Source organism: Mustela lutreola, chromosome 12, assembly GCF_030435805.1.
Source record: "Mustela lutreola isolate mMusLut2 chromosome 12, mMusLut2.pri, whole genome shotgun sequence".
In the NCBI taxonomy this organism is placed as follows: domain Eukaryota; kingdom Metazoa; phylum Chordata; class Mammalia; order Carnivora; family Mustelidae; genus Mustela; species Mustela lutreola.
The window spans coordinates 72,193,732-72,217,003 of NC_081301.1; the positions used below are offsets into that span (position 1 = coordinate 72,193,732).

A 23,272-nucleotide genomic window follows, 5' to 3' on the forward strand; every position below is an offset into this window, starting at 1 on the left:
AAAAGTGGATCTTAGGAAGAGTTGAAGAATTGCGCTTGGACCAGGCTTGAATTCGAACTTCCCGCACTGAGTTTGGGAATGGCAAGATTCATGGTGAGGTCTTGTGATGTGGTATGTGAACTTAGTACCATCAGATAGTTCAGACAGGGAGGGGACTCAAAGGTTAGCAAATCAGCCCTGTCTGACAGCACTAGAATTCCCTGTACTGAATTTTTTTTAGGAGAGCATTGGCTCTACTGATGAGAGAAAGAGACACCACTGCCCTCTCAGGGAGCCCAGGCAACTGCTAGGAGCTCACACAGCAGAACGCTCTGGAAGCCCCAAACTTACTTCAGCAATGCAAGTTGTTACACTGCAGTCCCCTTAGCAGTTCCATGATTTTACTGTGTAACTGCCATAGCTGTAGCAAACTCTTTAACCCAAATGCCAGTGGGTGTCTCAGGGAACGCAGAGGTATATAGTAGGCCGGGGGGAGAGGGGGCGGCAGGCTCTGGCACAGACAATTGTGCAGGGTTTGGAGCGCTTTATGGAATGCAGGCTCGGTGCTGTAGCCTTTAAATTTTACAGCAGACATCGGAAATCCAGATCTGGTATGATATTTATGCTGGAAATCAATTCCAAAAATTTTAAAATAGTCTCTGGGCCACCATCCCACTGGTCAAGCCAAAAATGGCTGTTGAGCAAACTTGGCCTTCGATTCCCTGTTTAGAATCCTGCACTGTGACAGCTCACTCTCACCTCCACGACCATTAGGACACTCTCATCTGTCAGCCGCCTTTAAATACGGCACCAATATCAAAAACAATCCTCCACGCAATCTGGGGCGAGACCCCATGGTAACTTGCAGTACCCCAGGGCAAAGGCATTCTGGGATGCCCTCTAATACCAAACCAATCACGGCGGGCAACTTACCTTGATCCAGGGATGCTGCAAACTATCTTGAATTGTCATTCTCTTCCTTTGTAGGGGGAGGGGAAAGAAAAAAAATGCTGTGACCATAGAAGCAAACACTAAGGTTGTTTCCATGCCGGCTGGGCCTCCTAGGTAGGTGCTCTGGAAAATGCAGGTCAGGGACTGCTTCATGGAAGAAAGCCGGAAAGAATGTTGGTCTTTCTGGGACTATTTTACTCTATCTGCAGGGACCGACCAAGCAGGTCCAAAGGGCCCTGCCTGCATTTTCCGAAGCATTCCACGTGGCATGCTTTCCTTGGCCACGCGGAACCCACCAGGCTCGCATAAATGTGGCCGCATGCACAGTCCAGGCTGTGAGCTGGAGCCAAGGCCGGGAACCTTTCAGGAATGACGGACACTCACTTTGGATCCTTGACGAGGAGTCTTCTTATGAAATCTTTGGCTAGGGCACTGGTATTACTGAAGTATTCTTCCTCAAACTCGTAGTTGACGGCCGACACGTTTGCTAACGTTTCTTGCTTAGTGTCTCCAAGAAAGGGGGAGGCCCCACTTAGGCTGTTAATAAAGTGGAGGTGCAGAACATGCATGATTACCTCTTGGGTGGTCATGTCATTCCTATAACAACTGATAAGGAGAGTGAGGCTTCAGATGATAATCTGGTGCTTGGGCAGTTCCTTCAGAGTCCAGTTACACCGTAGGGGGCATTTAGTTGCCATGCACAAAACCTCCAGCTTAAGGCCTAGGAGGCACTTCAAAAGTTAATTTGGAACAGCATCTAGTAGTTAAAAAAACACCCTATTTTCTTTTTTTCCTATTTTCTCAGCAGTGATGGACAGCCACGCTTGCTTTCAGCGATGATGCTGCAGTTTCTGATGACTCATTGCGAATTAGAAGAAAATGTTTAATTAGTATAAACTAAACGTGTTCTGGGGGTGTAAGATGAGTATGTTTACATAAAAAGCATGCATAAACTGAAGAGATCAACATGACACATAGATGGTTAATAAGACAGATGGTCTCAGAGAAAGAGGAAAAGAATACGAGACGTGGATTTTGATACTTACAGAATATAGGTTATGACCCCGATACTCCTAGACACAAACAGAAACAGAAGCCAGTGTCAGAAGAACAGTAAAGTAAATCAGAAAGATGACAGCATCAAGGGCATGCTCCTTACCACATATCTGCCTCTAGACCAAGAGGTTCGTAGTTGACTATCTCAGGAGCTAAGAGGAAATAAAACACGTTTAGTTTTGAATAAAAGTGAATCAACAGATTCCACCATCAGATATAAACCAGAAAGATGTACCAGGGAAACAGATGATGTTACAACAGGGGACATTTTGCCAGTTTAATCCATTATATTAATGAGAAATAAAAGAGTGCAGGAGTAAAAAAAAAAACTTACCAACAAACTCTGGTGTCCCAAATATGTTTTTGAATTCATTTCCAAAGTCAATTTTATGGGCCAACCCAAAATCAATGATCTTGATCCGAGGTTTAGGGACATTTCTATCCAAAAGCATTATGTTTTCAGGCTTAAAAAAAAGAGAAGCGCTATAATATATTATCCTGAAGACAAAGTGGCAGAATTGTTCTTCCCCATCCCTGAAAAAAACCCAGCCAAACCTAGGGATGACTGGGTAGTTGCAAGAGAAGACCAGGAAAACAAAATATCTTGGTTTAGGTTCTCCTGGGAGCAGACCTGTGCCAGGGATTCAGGTGCGAGCGGCTTTTGTGGGAGGGGGCTCCAGGGAAGAGTTACACGGTCGAGGTTGGGGAGACAGGAAACAGAAAGAAGGAAACCCACGCAAGGTGTCTTGTCAAGGTGGGGGTGATGGAGGGCAGTGCCCTTGGGGAACTTAAGGAGGAGTAGCACTGAATTTTCCAGCTGAAGCAGGAGGGAGTCAGGGCATTTATCCATCATCCCTCCCACCCCAACCGCCTGCACTGCTAAGAACGGCTTCTGTGGGCATCGACTCTGGTGCGTGCAGCTCCCAGGCCAGAAACCAGATGTCAGGCAGACAGTCACAAGTGTCCAGCAGCAGCGTTCGGGGTGTGTTAGTGAGTGCTGGAGGGATCCAGATGGGGTCTTGACAGCTCTGCTACAGTAAGTATGGAGAAAGTCCTCCCTCTTCTGAAGTCTCATCCTAGCTCCAATGATCTGAATCATTCACTTGCCAATCGATCACATGCTGCTTTGTGATCACTTCTCAGTGCCTTGAATCTTACATCATCATGACCTGTTGCTCCCATATATGCCTTCCCTTCCTATAGAGACCATAACCTCCCTGATAGTTACAAGTATGACATGCCTTTTAATCTCCCACAGTGCTTTGTTTCCAGGCTGCCAAAGACCCCAATTAGCCAATCTCAGAGTTTCTCTTGATTGATTGCTGGTGACAGAGTCAGGCCTTTGCATCAAGAGGCAGAGGAGAGATCAAGACATCTTCCTCCTTATATGCCCTGCAGCTACAGGAGTTGGAAACTGGGCAGCCAGAGGCCACTCTAGGCTAAAAACACCCCATAACCAAGAATGTCCGCCTTGCTTAGAGACCTGGCTGGTAAAACCCTTTGATTCCTCCCCAGGGATTCTTGAACGTAATCATTTATCTTCAGTCTCTATCCCAAAAAAGGTTAGAAATCCTTGAGTAGGTATGCACTATACACCTGCTGATTTATCTTCCTAATTCCATCTGCTACACCCATATAGGATTAAAAATAAATGTATGTCTTTCAGATGTCTCAATTTTTCTTAACAAACAAACAACCGATGCTATGATTTGCATACCCTTCTCTCCGACCTACACTCAGCAAAACGTACCTTAAGATCAAAATGGGCAATCTGTAGGGAGTGCAGGTAGTAAACACCGTTAAGAATCTGTTTGAGAAACTCGGTTGCTTCCTCTTCAGTCAGAGATTCCTTTTCAGCCAAGAAGTCAAACAGCTCTCCACCTGCGACTCTGAAAACCAGGAAGCAGAGGTTACTGGGGGTACTTCAGTTTCTCTTGTGTAGACCACTGGTGTGCTCGAATTTCAGGCAAGAGAATGGCCTAAGAACAAGTTGAAATGGCTAAGCAAGGGGCGCCTGGGTGGCTCAGTGGGTTAGGCCGCTGCCTTCGGCTCAGGTCATGATCTCAGGGTCCTGGGATCGAGTCCCACATCGGGCTCTCTGCTCAGCAGGGAGCCTGCTTCTCTCTCTATCTCTGCCTGCCTCTCCGACTACTTGTGATTTCTCTCTGTCAAATAAATAAATAAAATCTTTAAAAAAAAAAAAAAAAAAGAAATGGCTAAGCGAGGCATCAGAGTTCTCCATGTGTCTCCCCACTGGATGGGAATTCCTTCTTCAGGCACATTCGTGCTGGATCGGTCCTGAGGATCACCCTCCTCTTGTGCTATGCTCACAGGGGAGAGCAAGGAGCAGAGATGTGATGGGGAGAAATATATCTGAAAGCATCTTACTTACATATATGTACAGGTAAGGTCTTAACTCACTGATTTAAAAACAAAGACAAAACATGGGGCACCTGGGTGGCTCAGTGGGTTAAAGCCTCTGCCTTCAGCTTGGGTCGTGATCCCAGGGTCCTGGGATGAAGCCCCACATCGGGCTCTCTGCTCAGCAGGGAGCCTGCTTCCTCCACTCTCTCTCTGCCTGCCTCTTTGCCTACTTGTCTGTCAAATAAATAAATAAAATCTTTAAAAAAAATAAAAACAAGACAGAATAATACGCCAACTTTGTGCAGAATTTATAGAACATATCTTCCTTGTGCAATCAGAGAGTGCCTGGAAAGTTCGTAATCTGTGCGTTAATCAATTCTTTTAAGCCCCAAATCACAATATATGGCTTACGGAGATTTTCTTACTGTTGTTTTGTACCCGTTTATATATAAATCCTTGTATATTTATTAATAAAGCACATTTAGTAATGCATTTTACAAATACTTTTACGAGTAAGAATAAACCTATGCAAATCTGAAATGTATGACGTTGTTTAGGGATTTATGAATCCCTCTCCCTGGGCAGACTGTAAATCTCTGATGGACAGAGGTCAGTCCATGACTGTCCCCCGGTCTTCACACAGGCATGAAGCCTCTCATGAAACTCACGAAGCCAGGCACACAGCAAGAGCTCAAAACTTTGTTGGCCAGTGGCTAAGTGAACAAACTCCCCTTAGAAATCCACAGCAGTAATTAATGGCAAATAACAGGGAACTTTTAATAAGAGTTTTTATAAGTTCATCTTTTCTCAAGTTTACCCATACATGCACAACATAATAATTAACTGCAATTGTGCACATAAACGCTGTGTTCATTATCTTTCTTTTGGCAAGACAGCTCCGTGAACATACCTACTACTTCCCCATCCAAAAAAGAGAACCGGTGCTTACGAGATTAAACTCCAATGACAAGAAAGCCGACGTCTTCAAGAAAGGGGTCAGATCCTGCCCCTTCACTCTCTAAGTTGTTTTTCTTAGCCTGGCCCCAGGCCCCCTAGCATCAGGATTGCTTGAGGTATTTTAAAAATACAGACTCTCGACGTCCGTTCCGGCCTCCTGCCTGAGAGTTTCCCAAGAGTGGGGACTGGAAAACGCAGAACAGCTAACCAGTGCCCCAGGTGATTCTTAGCACACTCAAAAGTGAGGACCATTTGTGAAAGTTTTAATTGCATTCTCCTGATGCACGGCCTCCCTCTGATATTTAACATCTGGATGTTTATCCGGAAGGTGAGGGGACTGTGGGGACCCAAGCAGAGAGCTCGGACAGATCTGCCATGTGCCCCAGAGCCTGAGCGAGCCAGGAAGGCCAGGAAACACCCCCCACAAGCCCCGGCCATGGAGGCGTGCAGGTGACCCCCACACTCTCGCAGGGTGGGGGGGCCTGTCTGCACCCTCCCAGCCTTGCTGCCCTACCCTCTCCACGGAGCCCTTGGCCATGAACTCTGCACTGGGTGCCCACCACTCCTCAGTTTTCTGTCTTCTTATTCCTCTTAAAACCAACAAATCAGGGAGAAGGATTCCTTCAACTCCAGAGGGTGGGGTAAAGGAGAGAAAAATGGGAAATGATGAATCAAGTGATTTGGGGAACCATGCTCTCTCATCCCCGGGTGCTTCCTTCCTCTCTGGCCTGCATGGCCTGGCGTAGGTGGCCCACACCACCGTGGGCTACGTGGTGGGGTAAGGCCCAGAGCCGGTGCACCCAGGACGCAGCTTCACTCTGCAGCTGGAAGCTTATGCATTCAGGCTGGGCCTCATTTCCTCACCAAACAGGCAGCCTAGGACTTAGGCCTTAGGATGTGACCTTAGTGCATAGACTTGGGATTTGACCAACGAAAGATAATAAATATACCTGAAGAGACTGGCAAGTCTAGCAGGAGGCTGAGGTCAGTAAACAGAATGGGTGCCATTCGAAGGAGGGACACTACTGTCCCTGTAGAACGCCATGTCACCTGCCCCATTACCCAACCTCGCTGAGCCTGGGATTCCTCTTCCATCAAATAAGGGACCATCGCACACCACAGAGCTGTTCTGAGATACCATGGTGTGGAGAGCCCCTCGGGGCTCAGTAAACACTGTTTCTGTTCTCATCTGGTTTCAAACTGAAAGCCTCCCACAGAGGCAGCGGTGTGCTGGCCCATAATTCCCAACGGGCTCTCTGGGGCTGGGGGCAGGGGCAAGGCCCAGTCCAGTCCATTCCCAGGGTGTCCTACTCCTCTCATGGCCATTTCAAGCCAGCCATGGGATGACACGGACCATGGGGTTGGGAAGCACCAAGAACTTTGTAACCTGGGTGAGCCAGCCAACCTGGGCCACTGAAGCATTAGTTATCTAATGCCACAGCACATCCTGCCACATATGCTTCTGAGAGGGGGTTGTGCCTCTGGGGCTTTGCCATCTTGAATCTCGGCAGATCCCGAGGCCATGTAAGACACAGCGGAGTGACTCCATGCCGGCTTTGGTGTAGTTCTGTTTCTACCATGTGCTGAAGCCCTCACGAAGAGGGTGTCATGATCCCCAAACCACCCTGTGGTCTGAAGAAACCCTGGAAGATGGGACACCCCAGGAAGAGAGAAAAGAGGCCGAGGAACATTGAGCCAAGGAAGAAATCTTGGGAGTGGATACTTTCATTCAGCTGATATGGAAGTCAGACTCCATCTGAGTCCTTCCAGAATTCCAGACTCACAAAACTGTTTGCAAAATAAAATGGTCATTTTAATTTGCTAGGGTGGACACCGTGAGCACCACCCATGCTCCCCGTGGAGGAAGGACCTGCGACTGATGACTGGAGGCATTTCAGGGCTTGCCTCTGCTGCAAACTGCCGCCCAAGGTCATGCTGCTGAGTGTAGGAACATACAGCTGGGTTGAACAAACTTCTATAAAGGGCTGGATATAAATATTTCAGGCTTTGGGGGCCACAGAGTTCTGCCCAACTACTCAGCTCTGCCCCAGTAAGGTTCAAGCAGCCTTAAACAATATATAAATGAAGGGATGTGGCTGTGTTCCAATAAAACTTTATTTAAAAACAAGTGACCGGGGTGCCTGGGTGGCTCAGTGGGTTAAGCCTCTGTCTTCGGCTCAGGTCATAATCTCAAGGTCCTAGAATCGAGCCCCGCATCGGGCTCTCTGCTCAGCAGGGAGCCTGCTTCCCTCTCTCTCTCTCTCTCTCTGCCTACTTGTGATCTCTCTGTCAAATAAATAAAATCTTAAAACAAAAAACAAGTGACCACCTGGATATGGCTCAGGGGCTATAGTCTATCTACCCTGATATAAAGACCAGCTCATCTCAGTCCAACCTGGGCCAATCTAAGGGCCCTTCAGAACTTTCTGTTGGGCCAGCTGGGGCTGTCACTGGGTTGCAAGGCAGCACAGCCTCTTCTGCCCACTACTGCACCTTCTCCTCTGTTCCATATTCTGGTTCTAAGGGCAGTTCTTAATAAACAACCTGCACACTCTTCTCCCTTTCAAAGTCTGCCTCCATGGGAACCTGTCCTGCCTCCAGCAAATCTGGGGATAGTTGGTTACACAGCAATAGATGACCACAACACTATCTTGAACTGGCTGGGTCTGTTTACTCGGTTCAGCCAATGGAAACTAGATTTGCCCTTCTCTGGGCCTGGTCACCTCCAGCCTTAGTCAGTTTTCCTGTCTTGAGCAACTCAACTTCCACAGTGCTTTCTGACCACATTAGTGAGAGCCAGGAACAACCCTGGAGCTCCCAGAGGGAAGGAGAGTGAGGGACCAGCCTGCAAAATGGTCGTGCTTGACCAAGCCTGAGAGGAAGGAGGCATGGATCACCTCTGACTTCTCCATCACTCTTCTCCAGGCACTATTCACACCCCACAGTGTTCACAATACGGTTCATGCTGTGGCTTATTCAGGGAACCATTTGACTGGGCTTCAGCAGTGTTGGGAGGACCCCCCATTTCACCGGGCCTGGACCCATCCCTGGTTTCTTGCTGCCTTGAAGGTCATTACACATATATACATTCTCCTTCATGCCACTACCGGAAGGCAGGTGTTCTAGCCATCAATTTCAAATATAGCTACAAATATTTAGTCATTAATCAAGGTAATCAACACTAAATGACTTCAGCGAAGGTTTGGGGGGCATAATGATTTATTAAATTATCATTGGATAATTGACCCCATTTGCTCCCCAAATCTCAGAAGTTTGAAAGTGGCTGGAGGATTTTTTTTTCCCCATATACATGCTTAGAACCAGGATGCAAATGCTTATGATGTTGTTGGTGAACAGCAGGATAATGTTAATAAGATCAGCCCAAACCTTGGTATTTCCATTCTTTGGTCCAAATTTTACATTTTGCTTAGGAAAAGGAAGATTGATGGGGAAAGAGAGACGAGCCATCTGTGTAGCAAATTGAGAAAGCAAGACTAACCTCCTCTACTAGGTCTTTAACTCAGAGTGTTTAAAATTATAGCATTATCATGGAAACTGTGTGACACGCATGCTAATAAGCGTTGCTGTGTTCACCAAGAAAGCTGGAAAACTGGAAGGCTCCCTCTCCCCCCCCATTGCCTTCCTCTACAACCAATGCCTCCCTAAAAGGTGGCTGTCATGGAATGTAGTCAGGACTCATTAGAATGCGGAAAACGAAGGGGGCCTTCAGAGTGACACAGAGAAATTACTACAGAATTCCAGTTTCTAAATTATAACACTATTCAGGGTTTGACTTTTGCTAGGAATTTTCCAGATACAGCAGGACGTGTTCTGGACTAGATCTGGTCATAAACTAAGTGCAGGGGACTCGTGGCTACAAGCTAACTACACCTCATGAGGTGTTTTGAGGCAAATGCTATGATATACATCAGTGTGGGGCTGTATTTCCTCATTTGGTGAATGGGGGGGGGGCATTGGAACAATTCAGGGCACACCCTCACGGTCCTGGCCTGCTATGACACCAGCCCTGGAAGATAGCATGGCAAGAGGACTAGAGGGGCCTCAGCACACAGGCCCCCAACCCTGGCTCTGGCTGTGGAGGAAAGTATGGAGCTCCCCACACTTCTCTGGGCCTAACTCTACCATCTGTAAAATGAAAGGGTTGAATTATTGGGCCAAGTGACCCTCTAACCTTCCTGTGCATCACAACTCGGGGAATATGACAAAAATACAATTTCCTAGAACCTACTTCCTACTTCCTTCTGTCAGGCCTGGCCTCTGTAATATCCCAGACTATCCTCCCCTCACTCTCTCCCCTCTCTCCTTGGCCACCTGAATACCAGTGACCCAGCAGAAGACCCCGAGGGGAACCAGGAGCAGCGGAGATATTAAGAAGAAAGAATAGGGATCCTTGAATCACTGTCTGGAGGACAGCCATCCAACAGCAACTGTACTCTGAGTGAGAGATAAATCCTATTATGTTAAGCCACGGATATTTTACAGTTGTATTCCATCTGCTCTAAATACAAAGCTATTTAATCAGAAGTAGGACTATGGTGTATTTTTAAAATTAAAACTAAAGGAAAGCAACCAAGGCAAAGCACAGAGTATGCTAACTATTCTAGTCATTTGGTGCTGGGCAACACATCTCCCCAGAACTCAGTGCCTTTAAGCAGGATAATCATTGTCTTAACTCCTGTGGCTTTTATGGGTCAGGAATTCGGGAAGGCATGGCTGGGTAGCTCTGGCTTAGGGTCTGTCACAGGGGTGGGACTCAGGAGCTGCAGCTAACACCCCGGGGATGCTGGACTGCCGTGGGGGACTGTCTAGGCACCTCTCGCCATGTAAACTCAGGGCTCCATGCGGCCTCTTCATCCGGAACCATCTGGGCTTCCTCACAGCATGGCGGATTCAAGACAAGGAGACTGTTGACGTGGGAATTCCAGGCTCTAGGACCGGTGTTTCAGCAAGCATGGTGGAAGCTGCCTCAGCACTCACGGAGCACTAAAAGCAAGTCAGAAGCTCTTCTGGATTCAGGAGAAGGGGGTTTAGAACTCATTTCTGAATGAGGGAACTTCAAGGCTCTAGGCAACATGTAGGACACGAGAGGATGTTACAATCATCTTTGGAAAATACCTATTCGTCCGTCATTACCCATGATGGAGGAACTGAAATGCTCGCTCTTACTTCATCTAAATGTGTATTTTATGGGGGTGTGGTACAGTAATTGCATCAATTGGCTAGGACCACACCAACAAACAGGGTGGCCCAACTAACAGAAATTTCTTGTCTCAAGTTCTGTTGGCTCCGAGTCTGAAATCAAGATGTCAACAGCACTGTGTTCCTTCCGAACCCTCTAGAGGGATCTTCCCTGCTTCTCCTAGCTCTTAGCAGTGTGCCGGCAACCTCTGCCATCCTTGGCTGGAGATGCACCACTCACTCTAGGCCTCGGCCCTCATATGGCCTTCTCTCTGTGCATGTCGAGTCTGTGCCTCAGTTTCCCCTCTTATAAGGACACCAGCCAGACCAGATGAACGCCCATCCTAGTGGCTTCATTGTCCCTTGATGACATCCACGAAGGCTCTATTTTCAAAGAAGGTCACATTCTGGGGGGCTGGGGTTGGGACTTCAACACATCTCTTTTTTTTTTTTTTTTAAGGGGGTAAGTACAATCCAACCCCTAAGAGGCAGCAGCCCACAGGCTGCCAGCAAAACGTTACAGGATGCCTAGCACAAATGAGCCTCCGCGAGGGTAATTAGAATCTGCTGATGTTTTTCATTAGCCTCGCTTTCAGGTTTTCCTACGAAGGAAGGGTTCCTTCTCACACTGTTACATAAACTTTTAAATCCGAGTCTGAAAAACGTCAGGAGAGAAATGCTATCTCGTCCTGTCCCGAAGTCATTCCTCCAACACTTGGAGATGCGGTGGACCTCTCCCGGAACATGTGATGGGGGCAAGTGCCCAGACATTTCCTGGTTCTGCCTCGGAACAAAAATTAAACCTCCAATTAAACCTCCGAGCTCTGCGGTCTTCACCTCCAGGAGAATGTTCTTTCTTGTTAATTTAGGGGAAGCCCTGAAGGGTTTTCACACTCTCTTCTCTCACCTTCCAAATGAAATCCCCTGAGTTAACTGAGGACTTCCTGGAATGCAGAACTGAAGCTGGGAATCCGAAGGGAAAGGTCAACAGGATACCCTCCTCCTCCATTTTTGTGAACTAGGTGTGAATTGAAGGCCTGCGGTGGCCAGGGGCCTGAGCATGTCATTCTCTGCTTAGATACTGTGTTGCCCCCAAAGTACCTTATAAATAGCATCCAAGGAGCCCCTAATCTTCACACCTCCTCGGAATTAGCCCTGCCTCCTTTGAATCCAAAAGACAGGCTGTATCTGAAAATACATTTTCTGCTTTTGCCTCAGATTCGAGTTCAAGGAACAACTGAAAAGGCGGTTCTGGGGCTTCTCACAGAACAGCGTGCCTGGCACTCAAAACTCGCATCGAGTTCTCTGCTCAGCAGGGAGCCTGTTTCCTCCTCTCTCTCTGCCTGCTTCTCTGCCTACCTGTGATCTCTGTCTGTCAAATAAATAAATAAAACCTTAAAAAAAAAAAAAAGAAGTGGACCCTTAGACACGGAAGTTGGAAGGTGGGTCTGGACACACAGGAATCTAGAAGTGCCTGAGGGCAGCCAGGGGGAAGATGGGAGAAAGTGCGTGCTGAGGCGGGAGGCAGGCACAGGAGGACGTGCTGACCATCCCACTCCAACGCTTACTGTGATTTTCTTTCCTGTCAAATGAAGACTTATTTAACACGGTCCTGTCTCGACAGTGCAACAAGAGATTTTGGAGAACGTGGTTTCTTGCTTATTTAGTTAAGAGTGTGAGAGAGGTGATGAGAGACAGTCCTCAAGGCAAGTCAGTCTCGTGCGCCAAAGCGACCCTCACATCCAGAGGCTCCCCGCCGCCTGCCATGCAGCTCCCTAGAGGCCCAACCTAGCAGGTCTGTGCTTACCCAGGGAGCTGCACATTCTCTAACACATGCCTCTCCATTTGGGCAGAAGAGAACTTTAACTTGGTATTTCTCTCTTTTTTCTTTAAGATTTATTTGAGAGGGGAAGAGAGAAAGTACGGGAGAGTGTGGCAGGGAGAGGCAGAGGGAGAGAGAGAGTCTCAGGTAGACTTTACGCTGAACACAGAGCCTGACGCAGGCCTTGGTCTCATGACCCTGAGATCACCAGCTGAGACAAGGCCAAGAGTAGCACTCTCAACCAACTGAGCCACCCAGGCACACTTTAACTTGGTCTCTTAAAAATATTATGGAAGAAATACATAAATATATTCTCCTTAAGAAAAATTAGAACAGCCACATATAAAACTCAAGTCTCTTCTGACTATCCCCTCCTGCCCAGGCCGGGCCCCCTTTCTCTCCACCTCCTCCAAAACGTACACTACTATGATACGCTGAGTAGCCTTCCAGAACCTTCTCTGTATGTTCTGTGAACTACACAGCACTGCATGTTAAGAACATAAATGGTATCAGACTAGATGCGAATCATTCTGTAATCTGCTACTTCACTTTGGCTAAGCTCATGGGTTCTTGCATTCTCCTTTTTCGCTGCTGCCTGACAGCCATGGGGATATCCAGACCCGTGTTCACTTAGCCGGTCCCCGACTGCTGGGCTTTTGGTTGTTTCTAATTCTTCACAATCACAAACCACAAGGCAATGACTTTTCTGGTGTACCTGCCTTCTAAAGATATGAGATTTAAGAGTTTTGCTAGACCCTCAGGTTTAGAATTTCTAGGTCATAAGGATATGCTTTTTTTTTTTTTTTTAAAGATTTTATTTATTTATTTGAGAGAGAGTGCCGAACTGGAGATAGAGAGTATGTGCACATGTACAAGAGTGGGTGGTGGGGTGGGGGTGGGGGTTGCACAGAGGGAGAGAGTAAAGCAGATTCCCCACTGAGCAGGGAGCCAGACGTGGGGCTTGATCCCAGGACCCCAGGATCATGACCTGAGTGGAAGGCAGACCCTTAACCGACTGAGCCACCCGGGCGCCCCAGGATATGCTTGCTTTTAGTCTCAGTTAATGCTCCTCCAGCTGTCACTGGCGAATGTGCTGCGGCTTCACAACCCTGTGTGGATGCCATTATTACTTTGGGCCAATCCAACGGATGGCATCAGTGACTCATTGTCGTACCTTACATGTCCCTGCTGCAGGGAGACAGCTGCTCTTTCAGATCGAAAGACTGCTCATTTCTCACGTTCAGCAGCCTTTTTGTGTCTGAGTGGGTGTCAACGATCCACACTCTCTCCCCATTTTCCTCTGGCTTGTCGATTGCTCCATCGGCCTCTCAACTCCAAACCTCGACCTCTTCCAGACCCTCAAGGTTTTCTCCCCATCTGTTCTAACTTTGCTTGAAGTGATGCTTTCAACAAGTTCTAAATTGGGATGTGCTCAAGCTTATCGCTCTTTGTCTAAATCAAGATTTTCGAAACCAAATGTGCGGACAATGAAACAGCAGGTGGGGGGCTCAGCGGCTGGGGACCCGAGGCGAGTGCTCATCTTTGTGCCATCGCAGACTCTAACAGGGGCTGCCTGTGAGCCCAGAGAGGCAGGTGGCATTTCAAAGGCTTTTCCAGCACTGTCGTTCCTCTCGAAACCTATGCATGTCCCTAGCCTGGGAGCCACCTGAGGGGCAGCATGACACATCATCCATCCCCTGAGCCTGTCGCGGGGGTAAACTGGGGCTCCATGAGTAGCTTATGTGCCTCTCTTCCCCACTCTGCCTGCAGTGTCACCACATTGGAACTGGAAATTGGCCATGATGGGATCTGTACCATAGAAATGGACAAACATTACAAATTAGAGCTTCCCTGGCCTGAAGACCCAGAGGTGAGAGAATTTTTCCCAGTACACCATGGATCTCTAGCGTCCTAGGCTCTGCCACCTGCCTGCATAAGTATCTTCAGCTGTGAGCTGCTGTTCCCCACGGATGACTCGAGTCAGAAAAGTCCTTCTTCCGTCGGCCTGAAATCGAGCTCTGGCAACACGGGTCCTGATCCTGCCTTCTAGAACAGGGGTCAACAAACTTTTCCGTCAGAGGCTTTGCGGACTATTTGGTCTCTGTTGCTAATTTTCGACTCTGCTATGTAGTCTTGTTGCTTTTTTCTTCAGCCCCTTAAAATTGTAGAGCATTTTATTTATTTATTTATTTATTTTTCCCCCTCAGAGTTGTGCTTAAACAGGCAGCAGGCCCACCGGTTGTAGTTTGCCAAGCCCCACTCAGGAACAACACAGTCACAGAACACAAGTCACTCTGGGACCTACACGTCTTCTTTCCCAAACCCAAAGATGGGTCTCACCCCCTGGGTCTTTTCTTTGCAAGCCCAGAATTCTGTAGGGATTGCTCCTGAAGTTAATTACAAATCCGAGTGAAGTGATTTAGGAATGTTTCTAGAATGTGCTTTCCTGGGTCTCTGTGGCTGTGATGAGGTTGACACATAAACCCAGTTAAGGGCAGGAAAAAGTACAGAAATCTGGACTGAGGTCAGTTGGGAGCTCTGGCCAACTTCAGAGTGTCACAGAGTCCGTAAGAAGAGGAGCATGGGGAACCTATCTAGCTGCTAGCTGCATGATCCAGGGTAAGGTACTTCACCCTTCTGGGTGTCCGGCAGAATAAAGATGGCTGCAAATTCTTACCCGACCCACTGAGAGTTGGACTTCCTCTCCTCAGTTCAGACCCAAGCAGGCTCTGTGTCTGCTTGACCCAGAGAAGATGAGAGAAGCGATGCCATGTCAGTCTCAAGACACGGAGAGCTTCCATTTCCTATCTAGAATACTTGGCCTAGGAGCCCAGCTGTCGGGCTGTGGGTGACCCTGAGAGCACAGTGAGTGGTGCCCGTGGAGCAGAGCCAGCACCCTTGACTGAACTCCCGGCGGACAGCCAGCACCAGCCCGCCGCTAGGGGTAGGGAGCCGCCATGGAAGGGGACCACCCACCCAGCCCCACGCGGTAGCCCAGCTGACGCTCCAGCTGTGGGCCGACCCATGGGCCGACTCATGCCCACATCGAGGATCCGCCATCAAAACAAACGACGATTGCCATTTTGAGTTGTCATGCTTTGGAGTGGTTTGTTATATAGCACAAGACACCCAGATCAGAGCCTTCAGAACCCTACCTGGGCTTTTGCAAGGATTAAATGACCTGGCATTTATAATGTACTTAGCTCAGTGCCTGGGGCATAAGATGTCCTCCACGAATGGCAACTATTCAGAAAGACTACAGCTGCCTGAGTTCCCTTCCAGGCACAGGGGAAATGATTCACCTTATTTATGGGTTTTGCTTTTCTGGCCAAGATTTCTAATGAGGCTGATGTTTCTAGTGGCTTCTTCATTAAACGAGATGAAATGAAAAGCACTTAGCAAAGAGCAAGGCGGAAACGTCAAAAATCCTTCTACTCTGATGTCCAGAAACCTCCAAAGAAGCCCTAACTTGTCTCAAACCTCCACCCCACCCTGCCTCCAGTTCACCATGTAACCTCTCTATCTGGGCGGCTCTATCTCAATCCCAAACTCTCCAGGAACTACCAATTTTATTTCAGCTCCTTTGTAGCCTGGCAGACACAGGGCCTCCATGATTCAAGGGGTACAGACGGTTGTCACTGGCAAGAAAGCCTGAAACAGTATCGAATAATAAATAGAGAGCGGATCTATACATGCTTTTGGGGATATGACCAAACCATGACTTCTGCCAGCTGAGGCAGGAAAAGGAAGGTTCCAATCTTGTAGAAAGACCCACATTTGGAAATAAGTTTAGATCTCGATGTTTCCTTGCTTCAAAAATCTGGTCCTCTGCCATCACAAGGGACTAATCCGTGAAGCCGGATCAAAGCATGGCCTCCAAGAGAAAATGCAGATTTTGAAGCAATCACTTTCATTCATTCATTGATGAAAAGCAGCATCATGACTATTTTTTTTAGTACCCGAGATAGAAGCAGAATGCCGGGTTGGTAACGAAAAAATGAATCATGGTTTATCAATACCAGAGGGCAGAGCCAGACCGCACTTCCCAGCTGTGCTCCAGTCCCAGTGCTCCGGAAAGGATTACCCACCCCTCGCTTAAATGACGTCATGCTCAAATTCAAGGCTGGAATAATGGAGCCACAGGGTGCTGAAGCAGACTTCCAAACAGGAGGATGTGGTTTGCAGCTAGACAAGGTACTAAACCAAAACAACCCCTCCCCCCGAAAAAAAACCCACTTTTTTTTTTTAAATTGAAATTTTATGAGGAATACAATGAGACTTTTATTAAAAAAGCCAAATAACCAAAATCCATTTTGTTGCTCTTCCTCTTTCAGGGAACAGGATCGATTTTGCCTTCTGCCCACCGAATAGACCAAAATGATTGCAACTGGTGAAAACATGTTATTGGTTTGGTAGGATGGTTGGTTAGAGCCAGGTCTCTGGAGAAGAAAACACAGAGGGTTGTTTTTGGGTGATCAGCAATGGGGTGAATGTCACACCTGTGGGATGTCTCATGTAGGCGGTCATCACTCTTACGGTGAACTCCTGTAGCCCCCTCCTCCCTACTTTTCAAGAGAGATAGGGATCCTGGAGAATATTCAGGAAATGCCACACCAACGATGAAATTGATACACAGAAGGCTGACTGTAAAGAATCTCCTCCTGTCCTTGGGACACTCGGGGTGGCTAGGGGATGCGGGAACGCTGTGCACACTTGGCTCCAGGGAGGGAGGGATCCCTGGCTGGACCAGTTCAGGCAGGGAGGTCATGGGATGGGCCACGCATGGCCTTCTGGGTATGGCGTCCCAGAGTTCAGTGGTCAAGCCCGCTGACCTGCATATCACAAATGGGGTACAAGTGTCAGAGGCGCAGGGGCCCCAGCCCTTGGGGGTCTGGATGGAGCTCCAAAATGCCTGGCTGGACCTGGAGGGTGGCCATCTCCAGCCACAAAGAGCCACGGTTTACCCCGGGCTCCGAACAAATGCCCACGTGCCACGCACCCTGGAGTGACCGTGACAAGGGAAGAGAAGGGCTGCCGTAGGCAAGACATGGGGACGTGGGTGGGAGACTAAGGGCTGAGAGAGAACCGGTTCCACTTCCATGGGGTCCACACGGATTTCTTGAGGTAAAGTACTCATATTAAGAGAAATAAACTCAACAGCGTACCCAGCCTCTTTTTACTTCAATGGCTTCAATCAAAGCTTTGGAGACCCGGAGAAATAATGAGGCCAATCAAAATGGGGGCAAACGGAAAAGCCGGGGCAGCCAGACATCCCCTCAGCCTGGGTCACTGTAACAGGTGCTGGAACAAAAGGCCAGTGGGAAGTAAACCCAGCTGGCACAGCCATGGATGGGGGTTTATGCCAAAACCAATTGGTCCCGTCTAGTTGAAAACAAGGGACCGCTATTATCCAAGGGAAGCGCAAGGACCCAGCTCTCCGCCCACTCCCTGGCTGGGTTTATTCTCTCCGACAATCCAGCCCAAAGGCCTCCAGTGAAAGCTGCTAATTGTTGTTAACGATGTGGAAATCCCAGGATGACAGACCACTGGCCCATCAGATGGGGGGCGGGAGTCTGTCAGTCTGAAGGACAATTCTGCCCGCTCTTGAGCCGCCTCCCGAGACTCGGAGAGTGGAGACTGAAAACGGGCTTAAAGCAGAGTGGTCCTTCTCTTGAGTGCGAGGACGGATTTGAGAAGGAGGAGGCAGAGTTGGAAGAGGCAGGAAAGGTGAAAGACGGGACATTCACTCGGCAGGTAGAGAAGCTATCAGACCACCTCCTGCCTCAGTTTCCCTACAGGAGCGCTAAAGATTCTAGGCACTGGCAGAGGCCAAGCATCAGGGCAGAGGAGCTGGAAGCTCCTACTGAACACCTTGGTGAAGGGAAGGGGAGGGGGGAGCCTGAAACCCTGCTCTGCTGGAAGAGGAGGCAGAGAGCAGAAAGCCACCCCCAGCTGAGGGCTGGAGATGAGATCTGGATCTCTCTTTCAAAAGCACAGTCAGCCTGGAGCCGTGGCAGGATCTGAGCGAGGTTGGTTCTATAAGGAATGCTACGCAGGGCAAAGGGGACTTCAGATTACTCTTTCCTCCCTCCCTCCCTTCCTCTCTCTCTCTCTCTCTCTCTCTCTCTCTTCCTTTAGCATAAATGTTGATCGAGTCCCTGCCATGTGATGGGCATTATGACACTAGAGGCCAGTGACAATCAGCTGCCTTCCTTCTAACTGCCCACTCGGACCGTCACTGACGTCGGCGTCATAATGCCAGGCACAGAGCAGGTCCTCCGCTTCCGGCCCTCAGAATCCCACCCGCTAGCCTTCCGGTCGACTCCTTCTCCATCCCAGGCGCTTAGCTCACACAGACGGCCCCGCCCTCTCAGGCCCAACGTGGCTATCAGGTAGGGTGACAGACCTACCTGATCTTAGGAGAGAGGCTATTTTCGGCAGATCACAAATGATGCGGAACTTGCAGCTTCGTTCCCTCTTGTCATCCCCACTGTCCTTACTCTAGAAAGGCCCCTCATTGCCGTTCATCAGGATCTGCCTGCTGGCCTCCTTGACTAAATTCAGCTTCTACCACTCTTACCAGGCGCAGACTGTGTGCTAGTATCCATGCCCTCTTCCAGAGAGAGGGAGACAGAGGCAGAAAGACAAGTTAAGTAAAATGCTGGCATATCCCCCTGAAAATCTCGCAGTCCCTTGCAGGAGAAATACACATAAACATTTAAAATACGGTATGGTAAGTGCTAGAATCAACACACTTGTAACAGACGATGAAAACACACAGTAAAGAAACAAATCTAACAGGGGTAGGTGGGTAAGCCAAAGAGAGTGAGGATGATGTGTGAACTGGGCTTTGAGAGGGGAGTGTGAGTTCTCCAGGTGGCAAGGTTTGGCATATCAGGCAGAGGTGAAACATAAACAATGGATTAGGGGTAAGAACACGGAATCATCTAGTAAAGGCAGGAGCTTCTCTGTGGGCTGAGCATCAGGGGCAGAGGGGAAGTCATGGAGGAGAAACGGTTGGATACAAGAAGGAGACTGGACATAGATTCATCCTACATATCCTTCACCATTCTACGAACCTGGCCTCATTTTATGGGAGGTAGGGAGCCATCAGAGATGTTTTCTAAAGTTTTATTGAGATATAACTCACGTACCATACAACTGACTCTCTAAAAGTGTACAGTGGTTTTTAGTGTATTCACAGAGTTGTGTAACTACCACCACAATCTCATTTTAGTACATTTTCATCATCTCCAAAGAAACCCTGTGCCCATTCGTAGCCACTCCCATTCCCTGTCACCACTACCCTGTCTGCCCTAGGAAACCAGGAAGTTATTTTGTGTCTTTACAGATGTGCCTATTCTGGACATTTGCTATAAATCCAGTCATATGATATACGGTCTTTTGAGACTGGCTTCTTTCACTTAGCAAAACATTTCCAAGTTCACCCGTGTTGTGCTGTGTACTTGGACCTTATTCGTTTTTATGGCCAAATAACAGTCCATTGTACGAAGAGACCACATTTTGTTTCTCCAGTCATCAGCTGATACACAATGGGTTGTTTCTACTTTTTGGCTATTGTATTCCAGGTTTTACTCCTCACCCTCTTGAAGACTTCGTCAACAGTAGGTTTCCTGAAGACCAAGCAAGTAGATCAACAACTCCCAACCGGAAACACGTACATCAAGGGTCAACTAGCTCTTGAGACACCCATGACCCTTGCCTTACATCATAACATTCTTCCTGCTCTATCTGGACTCTCACACATCTATTGGACCACAGTCTTCAGTGCTGCATGTGCCAAAGGAGGCTATGTCTTGGCCTCAAAGAAACCCACTAAGGGGGGCAGATATGCACACAGCTCGAATACCAAAGCCGCCACACCACCATCCTGCTTCTTGGACTTCCATCATTCCCACAGCTACCCTAGAACATGTTCGGCCCTCTCCCAGCATCGCGGAAACCCTAAGGAATACGGGGCAAGGACAACATGGCTGCCGGAGAAGCAGAAAGGTCCTCCAAGTCCAAGTTAGCGTCCAAAAGTTACGACGTCACTGCTTGGAAATTGAGAGAAGCAAATACACTCTAGAGCCACTTCACGTTGAGAATCATTGCCCTGGGGGTAGCGGTCAAGGTGACTGGCCAAGCCCAAGATGAGGAGGAGAGTGAGTGGGGCAGGCTTGGAGAACCCTCAGTGCTCCGAGGGGGTCTTCTCTATGTCCTTCACCTCCCCCACGACCTCCAAAGGGGACAGCATTTAAAAGATGGGCAATGGGCCTTGGAGGCTAAGTCCTGCAGGGGCTTTGCAGAATTTTAGGACTCAGATAAAAAAATTTCCTCCCCCAAAAGCTCTGAGAATCAGAATCCCCCACTCCTGTATCAGACAGAATGGACCCAGCTTCCCCAATCTGCAAGGTGGTAAGGATAATCCGGGGCGGATTAAACGAGGTAACACCAAGCAGGGGCCCCACAGCGACTGACCCAAAGAGTCAAGTGAAGGGCAGCTTCCCTCTCTTCTCCAAGAAAAGCGTCTCTCGCCCTTCACCTACATCCTCTTTCTCCAGACAGCTGGGGAAGATCCACAACCAAACTGGGAGGACCCTAGGAGAAGTGAACGTTCTATCCCGTTTCCTAAACAATCAATTCTGCTTGCATTTCTCCGTCTGAATATCGGGCCAAAAAAGCCACAGACACCTCCGTCACCAAGGGGAAGTCTGGGTCCGGAAGCCCCTGCCTCACGACTAACTTCGTCCACACAGCAGCACTCGGGTCACACTGTGGCCACACTGGGAACCGTGTTGGTTCACGGACTGGAGCGGACACTGGCATCTGAGGACGGCACATGCAAATCCTGACCGCCACGCCTCCGGAGCCCTGTGGTCCCTAGTCTGCAGTAGAGTAACTCTGACTGCATTAGAAATGAGTCCCACCCAGGGAAAGAAAAGAAGTGTCGCTCAACACCAGAAGGTCGGGTAATATTCGACAAATTAGGAGAAAAAAAAAGCAAATACCTGGTTGTTGTAGAAGTATTCCCCTTTGGTTTTAAATAACATTTTGCAATGACATGAGGCAGAACGGGAGCTCTAAGAGGCTCAAGGATGACTGGGAATGGTTGCTACTGACCTGCCCCAGCCACTGGCCTAAGCTCTCGTTTCCAAGCTGAACCTGACCGCCATCCCAGAATTCTGAGCGCAGTGTGCCTAGTCGTGGGCGTCATATGACTGGCATGGAGGAAAGCCAGGCAGAAGGCTTGGGCTGAGCCTAGGCTGCCAAAATGGCAGACCTTGGCCTGAGAGGGACCTGGGTGGGCTCTGGATGCAGAGAGGAAGCCTGTGGCCCGTGCCTGGGATGGCCCAAGCCACACAGAAGAAACCAGGCCATGAGGAAGAGGCAATGGGCCAAGAGAGGAGATCAGAACGTCTGAAGGATCAGTTAAGCCACCATCGCACAGAATTTCCCTGTTATAGCATCTTGAAGTACTGGTTAGGGGAGTGGGCAACCAAGGCAGGAAGAATAATGAGATTTCATACCATGGCTTCCAAGAGGAAGGGTGAACAGTTTCCAGGGATCTGGATTATCCCAGAGTGTCATAAAGTAGTCTGTGGTCCCTGGGGAGGGATCCAGGGATAGCCAGCCCGTCAGCAGAGCGACAGATGTCTGTATGGCTGGCCGGCAGGCAGCACTGCCACCCATTTGCCAGACCACAGTGACCACGGGTCTTTCCTGGAGGTGAGCCAAGATTGCAGCCACCGATCAATTCACGTGCACAGCACAGAGAACGCCAAGTCAGAGGCTCAGAGAACGAATATTTGATAAAAATAACAGATCTTTGAGCTCAGATGCCACGTGTAGTTTCTTGCATTTCCATTTTCCCTAATTTTATAAGACTGCCCAGCAACCAAATACCCCGCTTACGGGAGTGAAAATGCCCACTGAATTAACGCGAAGGGGGCACTTCTCAAGGGCCCTGGCAAGAGGTGAGAGCCTGGGGGTCGGGGGAGGGGGACATCCACACAGGGTTTTGTTTCTCAAGAGAGAGCGCCCGAACGGAAAAGACCCTATTTTATGTGATTTTGTTCTGTTGTGAGAGGTAAGGCAGCTGCCAAGTGCACTTTGGTTCTCCGCTCTTGCCTGACAGCAGATATCTGAGGAGCAAGGGTGACAAAAACGCAACCCAGCACAGTTCCTGAAATTACCTCTCTGAATAAAACCAAAAGTTCAAAAAGTTAAAAGAGCTGGCGCGAGCTCAGAGAAGTGGGAACAAATGTAGCCGGCGGGGAAGGGGGGAAAAAAAGCGCTGAAGAAATCTGAGTGTGCTTTTGTGTCTCAGAAGGACCTGGAGCGGAGTGGAGTGAAGAGCCTGGGAGGGGGCACGGCTGCGGGAGGGGCACTGGGAGCCCCCCAGCATCAGAGACACTTTACTTAACCAGCGTCACCTGTGTCCCTACAACTGCATCCTGCTTCATGCAACTTTGCCCCTTTGAAGGTAGCCTGAGAGCACCACTCCTCCAATCACTGCACTTTCTTTTCTTTTCTTTTCTTTTTTTTTTAAAGATTTTATTTATTTATTTGACAGACAGAGATCACAAGTTGGCAGAGCAGCAGGCAGAGAGAGAGAGAGAGGAGGAAGCAGTCTCCCCACTGAGCAGAGAGCCCAATGTGGGGCTCGATCCCAGGACCCTGAGCCAAAGGCAGAGGCTTTAACCCACTGAGCCACCCAGGTGCCCCAATCACTGCACTTTCTTCTTGAAAAGCTCCTATGATTCTAGACCTGATGACGTCCGTGGGGCAAGGATTCATCCACATGCACCGTGCTGACACACGATGGAGAAATTCATCTCGGCTCGCTGACCAAAGAGAGAGGGAGCCAACTTCACCATGATCCTCCCTAAAGTGACCTAAGATCGCACAAATGTTTGAATATCACTCAGCGGTTGTTTGCAA

The 23,272-nt window shown here is 48.8% G+C and overlaps 1 protein-coding gene across 10 annotated transcripts in view; it reads right to left on the reverse strand.

Annotated features, from left to right (window-relative positions):
• The window catches only part of DAPK1 (death associated protein kinase 1), a 172,312-nt gene that overhangs the window by 48,073 nt on the left and 100,967 nt on the right, over positions 1–23,272 (reverse strand). For all 10 annotated transcript variants that reach the window (XR_009346435.1, XM_059142493.1, XM_059142490.1 and 7 more), the window contains exons 4-9: positions 3,737–3,875; positions 2,321–2,450; positions 2,090–2,138; positions 1,977–2,003; positions 1,315–1,467; positions 913–958 (exon numbers count right to left, since the gene is read on the reverse strand). Coding sequence is in view for 9 of the 10 variants with exons in the window: in XM_059142493.1 (XP_058998476.1) it covers positions 913–958; positions 1,315–1,467; positions 1,977–2,003; positions 2,090–2,138; positions 2,321–2,450; positions 3,737–3,875 (544 nt within the window). In the remaining variant the exon portion in view is untranslated. The remainder of the gene's footprint in view (positions 1–912; positions 959–1,314; positions 1,468–1,976; positions 2,004–2,089; positions 2,139–2,320; positions 2,451–3,736; positions 3,876–23,272) is intronic.